The 8,012-nt window shown below is 47.6% G+C and overlaps 1 protein-coding gene across 1 annotated transcript; it reads left to right on the top strand.

The window, feature by feature from the left end:
• Positions 1-5,732: 5,732 nt before the first annotated feature.
• LOC124650269 (zinc finger protein WIP3-like) lies at positions 5,733-7,577 on the top strand. The gene is made up of 2 exons (XM_047189813.1): positions 5,733-6,625; positions 7,009-7,577. Exons 1-2 carry the CDS (start codon positions 6,005-6,007, stop codon positions 7,504-7,506), a joined length of 1,119 nt encoding a protein of 372 aa, XP_047045769.1. The 5' UTR covers positions 5,733-6,004; the 3' UTR covers positions 7,507-7,577.
• The last annotated feature ends 435 nt before the right edge of the window (positions 7,578-8,012 follow it).

The following is an 8,012-nucleotide window of genomic DNA, read 5'->3' on the forward strand; positions in this document are numbered from 1 at the left end:
TAAACTTAAGAGGCTGGACGGGACATGGACTTCGAGATACAGCTGAAATGGAGGACTTGGCTATGGATTTTTTCCAGAATCTCTATACTAGGGATGAAAACATTAATCCCGAAATCATCATCGATCTTCTGGACCAACGTATTGATGATGAGACAAATACTAGGCTGTGCGCCCCCTTCACCGAGAAAGAAATCAGCGATGCCCTTTTCCAAATTGGTCCACTCAAGGCACCTGGCCCGGATGGCTTCCCGGCTCGGTTTTGCAGCGGAATTGGGCTCTTCTGCGTGATGAAGTGATCAAGGCTGTTCAGCGCTTCTTCACAGATGGCGTGATGCCGAGAGGAGTCAATGACACGGCAATCGTCCTTATCCCAAAGAAAAACGACCCAGAGGAACTCAAAGATTTCAGACCTATAAGTCTTTGCAATGTTATTTTTAAGGTTGTCTCTAAATGTCTGGTAAATCGGCTCCGTCCTACCCTACATGATATTATATCACCAACACAGAGTGCGTTTATCCCTGGGCGTCTGATAACAGATAATGCTCTGATGGCTTTTGAGTGTATTCATACTATTCAGACCGGCTCGGTTTCCAGAAGGAAGTTTTGTGCGTATAAATTGGATATGGCCAAAGCGTACGATCGCGTGGATTGGAGATTTCTTGAAGGGGTTTTAGCGAAGTTGGGCTTTCATAGACAATGGATACAGTGGGTGATGGCGTGTGTTACCACTGTTCGATACTCGATTCGCTTTAACGGTCATATGTTGGACCCCTTTACTCCTTCTCGCGGTATTCGCCAAGGTGATCCCCTTTCTCCATATCTCTTCCTTTTTGTTGCTGACGGTTTGTCCTGTCTGATAAGGAAAGAAATTGAGAACAATTCGCTACATGAGTTCCACATATGCCGTCGAGCACCAGGCATATCTCACCTTCTTTTGCGGACGACAGCCTCCTCTTTTTGAAGGCTCGATTGAGCAAGGTTTGGTGGTTAAATCTATTTTGGACAAGTATGAGCAGAGTACAGGACAGCTGGTTAGCCTTGGTAAATGCTCTATAATGTATGGTGACCAATGCTCTGATGAGGTTCAGGAGGAATTGAAAAGAATTCTTAAATACGAGACTAGTTGTTTTGAGGAAAAATACCTGGGTCTCCCGGTTCCTGAGGGAAGAATGAAGAAAGGCAAATTCAAGCCAACTAAAGAGAAGTTCCAGAAACATGCTAGTGATTGGTCAGAGAAGTATATGTCCTCGGGTGCAAAAGAGATTCTCATAAAGTCTGTCCTTCAATCTATTTCAACATATGCTATGGGAGTTTTTAAATTCCCTTCGGGTCTGATTGATGAGTTATCGCATATTATCCGGAATTTCTGGTGGGGTGATGAGGAGAACAGAAGAAGAATGCATTGGATGTCATGGGAGCGTATGGCCAGACCCAAAGCTCAAGGCGGTGCAGGGTTTAGGGACCTCCGTGTCTTTAACCAAGCACTACTGGCTAGGCAAGCGTGGCGCATTATCCAGCACCCAGATAGTTTATGTGCTCGATTATTGAAAGCACGTTATTTTCCTCGGGCGATCTCCCGGACACATCTTTCATTCAAAATCAGCCGCAGCTCTTGGCAGTGGGTCGTCCATGGCCTTGAGCTTCTGAAACGAGGCGTCATCTGGAGAATTGGCTCGGGATCGAAAGTTAAAATATTCCGTGATAATTGGTTACCTAGGGCTGGCGCGATGAAGGTGGAGGGTAGACGGAACAATTCTAGGAAAAAATGGGTCTCTCGAACTTATTGATGCAAATACAAATACTTGGGATGTTAACGAAGTCCGAGGCTGCTGTGCTGCAAGGGATGCTGAGGCTATCTTATCGATAAAACTCCCGGTTAGAGCAAGCGAGGATTTTGTTGCTTGGAGCGCAGAGAGCAATGGTATTTTCAGCGTTAGGTCTGCTTACCGACTTGGGCTGCAGCCAACCATCGATGCTCTGGCACAAGGTCAGTCGAGCTCCGAAGCTAGTGGAGATCGTAGTATCTGGGACTTGGTTTGGAAGGCGGAAGTCCCCCAAAAAATTCGGGTTTTCGCTTGGAAAGCTGCTACGTCAACCTTGGCGGTGCGCATCGGTTTGCATCGTCGCATACCCTCGACGGATCCTATTTGCACTATCTGTGGGCGGGAAAGAGAGGATGACCACCATGCACTTGTGAGATGCACCCTGGCCCGAGCTCTACGTGAAGAAGCAAGAAAATTATGGCGGCTACCCCCGGAGGAGGTTTTCCAAGTTAGTGGTAAGGAATGGCTTCTCTACTTACTGTCCAACACGATGAGGGAGGACAGACCTAAACTTCTATTCCTCCTCTGGCGTGTCTGGCACCATCGTAATAATGTGGTGTTTGGTGATGGGAAAGCCTCCATAGTGGCATCGGCGACCTTTATCAACAGCTATCATAATTCCTACATGGCTACTAGACACCCAAACTCTTCTATTCCAAATGGTTCTGCGGGTTCACTTGTTTTCCCCTCGTGGACAGCTCCTATGGAGGGATCTCTCAAGGCTAATGTCGATGCGGGATGGGATGAACTGTCTAAGAAGGCTGGGCTTGGTATTGTTATTCGCGATCATAGTGGTGGCGTGCTCCTTACTGAATGGAAATCTGTCTCATCCTGTGCAAGTGCGGAGGAAGCTGAGGTGTTGGCTATTTTATCAGGGATCAAGCATTTGTTGGCCTTTGGCGGTGGTCCGGGTATTGTTGAGTCGGATTGCCTCATAGCGGTGCAAACAATTCTGGGCACTGGGCGAGAATCTTCGGGAGGTTGGGCGCTCTTTCAGGAAGCTCGTGATCTTCTTCGTGTTTTCAATAATATCTCTATTATTAAGATAGATCGAGTCTGTAATGGTGTAGCTCATGTATTAGCTCAGTTAGGCAAGTCTGGTTTCAATGGTGTTCTCCGTGATGCTGGGCCTCCCTGCGTGGAGGAGCTGCTCACCCTCGATGTAACTTGACCTATCTTTTTTTAGCTGCAAGTTACCAGACGCACTCTTTTCCTTCCAGGGTACCGAAGGGGACTGGAAGGTTTTTAATGAGGCGGGCTTGCATGCTTAATATATGGAGTATTTCAAAAAAAAAAATCCCAAAATACCCTATGGGGAGAGAAAAACTAAGGGCACTCTATCTAGTCTTTGTTGGTCCACGCACGTGGTCAATGGAGGAGGGACACATTGGTCCATGAGAGATGAGCACTAATGGGTTTAGGCCTCCATTGATTGAAAGGATTTTCAAAGGATTTGTGAAGGGGTTGGCCCCTAGAAAATATTTCTATGTTGGTTGTTTGATTCACATGATTAGAATTTTTAGGAATTTTTGTAAGGATTCACCCGCACTCTATTTTTTAGAAACAAAATCATACACTCCAACCTCATGTTAGAGTTCATTTGTTTTTCCTATAATTCAAACACATACATCATCCATATTCATGTAGTTTCGTAATCCACTAGGATTCAAGAGGACACGCCACTCCATTCCTGTAGTTTTTTTTGTTCCTGCATTTTAGAGGCGCACTTAATGGGCTTCCATGAGAGATACATCTTCTTTGGGGCATATATTATCTCCTTTTGATTTATTTTTTGACCTTTTCTATGCTTGTATTTTTCCTTTGTGCGATTTGCAGGGAGTATATTGGCAAGGTTGGACACTCATCCGACTTTCTCCATCTCAGCATGCCCCTACATGGATGACAATTTGCTATATAGCTTAAAGAGTTTTTAGCGTGTTGATGATGTTTCGCTATTTTCTTTATTATTACATCTTGGTTGAATCAATACTTTGTGACACTCCTTCCGGATTGAGATACATCTATTTTGGGAAAATTATTTTGAACCGGACAAGTAGCTGGTTGTGTGCACCCTCAGGTGTAAACACCGGGAGAGTTCCATTATGGAAGAGATTTCCTTTCTTTTGAAAATAGACTTCCTACATAACAATCTGGCTTACTTCACATGGAAGTAGGAATCCAAGTCCTAGCAAGCAGTCCATGAATTCTTGTGGCCAATATGTTCAACACCTAACCCTGCTCGATAAGCATTTTCACACGCTGCAGGGGATAAGTACAATCAAGGGTTCGAGGTCCGCAATTAGCATGTGCTCTCAAGCCAAACAATATAACACTAATAGTATGTTGAAAACGGAAAGCACCATTTAGAAAAGAAGATATATATGTGATGCCGTATCCTCATGCATCTCTGTGTCATAAGACTGCATATAAATTAATTAGTGCATAATCATATTAAGCATGCGTAGAGCTAGAGGCGTGTATCCAACAATCTGCCTACGCACCTCGCTAGAAAGGGACGCAGCTCTTGTATATAGATAGATACGTTCTGTAGCAATCATTCGTTGTATTGAGTACTCCGTACTACTATTAATTAAGTACCACAATCAGTATCATCCACACCACTCAGGAAGCGACTGGAGCTCTTTGGCTTAAATGGCCTTCAGCAAATTTTTAGCCACTTTTCGCCCTTTTCAAAACTTTCGATCGGACACGCCAATGTACTTGGGTAATTTTTTTTGACGGAAATGTACTTGGGTAATGTCTTTCAAGATCTTTGCTGAAAAGGACCAAGTTATTTGAGTTGAGCCACTGTAACTAGAGTGCCTTAGCTGTCTTTACCCGGACGGTCCGAGATAATTTTCATAGGATTTAATCATGTTTGGATACTAGCCAACGCAACTGACATATCTTGTTTTATTTTATTTTGGAAACGGCTTAGTTATTTAGGTCCAGCCAATTCAACAAGTGTGTTCTTTTCGAAATGGGGGTATACCCCAGCTTCTGCATCATGACGAAAATAAGCCAAATAAGTGTGTATAGTGATAACAAACGTGTCTAGTGACCCAAATAAGCCAGCCCAACCGATGGGACTCCCAAAGGACCATAAGTGGTTGAAAGATTTTTGAGGACTCGTTTGTCAGTGAAGGGATTAGGGCGTATTTCAGAGTATTATCCCTAGCGTTTTCGGTGAAAACAGTTCCTTCACCCAATCCCTTCAAACCCTCTTTGATTTTATTTTTCCTACAAACCCTCTGTTAGACGACTGGGCCATGGAGAGGTGAGATTGAGCGATCGACCAAAACACGAGAGGTGCCTAGCGTTTCGATTTGCACGCATTTTTGAGTGTTTCACAGGAATATTTGAGGCTAAACCCCTTCCAAAACCGGCCTGCCAAACTGAACAGGGATTTGCTGGGATCTCGGGATGGCACTGGAAAATACCCTCAAATCCCCTCAGAAACCTCTATGAGACGAACACGAGGCCAAGGGAAAATAACTTTATGGGACCTAAAATTATTTTCCAGCCTGAAATATCAAAAGTGACTGAAAATATGCTCAAGTGGTACGTGCAGTTTGCTACGCGTTTTTACATCATCCGAATTGACCCCCATTGTTGATCGATATATTCGCGGAGATTGCGAGAACCTAGTACCACCCTCCTTTGCGGCAATCTGTATGTACCGCCGTCCCAGAGACGGCGGCTATGTAACTAGCTACGTTGGCATTACAGACCAATTTGCCCCACACGGACGAACCACATTCCACAAAAACCTCTCGTTGTCATCCTCTAGGCATCAGTCACATATGTATAGATGCCCCGACTATACTGCGCGACCTTTTCACACCCGCCTGCAGATGCAGCCCCCACGCAGCTTAATCTGCTGACATCCTCACACAAACTGCCATGGCTAGCCTTCCAAGCTCCAAAGAGCCACGCCGCGCATATAAAGCTTGGGGGAGAGCAACATCAACGGCTCACCAGCTGCCTCCCTACTCCCCAAGCTATCAAGCTAGCTTGCTACCTTTCCCCGTTTCTTCCTGGCCGTGACATGCATGGCTTGACATAGACGACCCCTCACCCGAAAGCCCCAGATATAAATCAGCCTGCGCTAGCTGCAAGTGAGACACGCGGATCCGATTGCATAGAGATCCAGAGGCCCGAACGGGGTCCAAACTTGATCTATGGTGCTGAGTGCTTGGGCCATGGAGGGTGCGGGTCTCGGCGTGCGCTACTTCGAGTGGCTCAAGCCGCGGTCGCCGCCTTCCCCGACACCGGAGTCCTGGATGTCGTCGTCGTCACTCTCCACGCCATGGAGGGATCACCACCAAGAACTCGGCCGTGACGGTGAAGATCGAGGTACCATGCTGTGTTTGCCACTCCTTGGTAGGCTCGGGGAGAAGACGAGTAGCCCTGATGCTGGTAAGCAGCGAAACCCTGTCAAAGAAGAGGCGAGCAGTATTACGGAAGATGCCGGCGTTGATCTGAACATCGGCTTGCCGGCGAGTGGAACTTATAGTTCCGAAGAAGAGGCGCCGCCCATGGAAATGGACGAGGATGAGGAGGAGACGGAGGAGGAAGAGGAGGAGAAGCCTAGGCGTGAGAGCTGGGGGCCGGAAGCAGGCGTCCAAGTAGAGCACAGTGAGATACTGGTGGAGTCAGTGGAGGAGAGCAGCCATGGCGCCACCGCCGCCTGTCGTGACCGGCGGTTCTGGATCCCGACGCCCGCGCAGATACTCATCGGCGCGGTGCAGTTCGTCTGCCAAGTCTGCAGCAAGACCTTCAATAGATACAACAACATGCAGGTGCGTGTTCGCCATGTTTAATTTGGACGCGTCTTTGACTAACAAAACCTAGCTAGCTTCTTCCGGTCCATTTCTTGGGGGAGGCGGCGCATGATTTTGAAGTTAAATTGACCCACATGATTCTCATGCATGCATGTTCATTCTTCCGAATAGCCTAGAAAAAATTCCATGTGCAACCGCAAGGAATCAAATGTCCACGTAGTATATCAGGCTATTTCAGTTCATGCATATTTCCTCCCCAACACGGTGACAAGGCCAAGAACATATTCCTTTTGTTTACTCCACATCCCACTAGCTAATTGAGCTTTTGCATCATATCCATGTACTGTAGCATATCTACGTACGTAGAGAAGCATAGACTAACCATGTATGTGTACATGCAGATGCACATGTGGGGCCACGGCAGGGAGTACCGGAAGGGCCCGGAGTCGCTCAAGGGCACGGCGGGCCAGTCGTCCCACGCGGCGGCGCTGTCGCTGCTGCGGCTGCCGTGCTACTGCTGCGCGCCGGGCTGCCGGAACAACGTCGCCCACCCGCGGGCCCGGCCGCTCAAGGACTTCCGCACGCTGCAGACGCACTACCGGCGCAAGCACGGTGCCAAACCCTTCGGCTGCCGCCGCTGCGCCAAGCCCTTCGCCGTCAAGGGCGACTGGCGCACGCACGAAAAGAACTGCGGCAAACGGTGGTTCTGCGCCTGCGGCTCCGACTTCAAGCACAAGCGGTCGCTCAACGACCACGCCCGCTCCTTCGGCGGCGGGCACTTCCCAGTCGACCCCGACGAGGCGGCGGCCGCCGCGTCCGCTGCCCCGGCGCCTCATACGCAGCGCAGGGAGCGCATCATACGGTTCGATCAGTGCCATGGCGCCGCCGCCCGTGCGTGAGCATGACACATTAGTTGACTCGGTTGGTAAATTCTTGATCGTTAGCTAGTCCGCATACTTGCGGTTGTTGGTATATAACTATATACACACGAATAGAACGTGGGAGCAGGAAATTATACGACACAATAAGATCGTCTAGGTTGCCGTTTGCCGTGTAGAAGATAGGCTGTGAAGTAGACTAATTTTCTTCTTGAGAGGAGCTGCAGAGAGCAAGAGGCTGGTAGGTATAATAAGGTTAGCATACGTCGTGTCTGTAGCCTTGCTCGTAGTTTGCAAGGGAGAAAATTTGTCTCCTTCACAGGCCAATATTCTGGCAGATCGATATGTATCAATGTACTGTATCATGCACGCATGAGTTTAGATTTATAGGATTAAAAGGCATGGACTACACAATCAGATGTTAATGTGTGACCATTGATGATTGATTAGGTGTCGGCGCTAGTTTCTTTGCTTATGTTGGCATGAACATGCATTAATTCCTCTTCCTGATGCAGCTTAATTTACGA

The sequence above is a fragment of the Lolium rigidum genome, chromosome 4 (genome assembly GCF_022539505.1).
Source record: "Lolium rigidum isolate FL_2022 chromosome 4, APGP_CSIRO_Lrig_0.1, whole genome shotgun sequence".
Lineage (NCBI taxonomy): Eukaryota > Viridiplantae > Streptophyta > Magnoliopsida > Poales > Poaceae > Lolium > Lolium rigidum.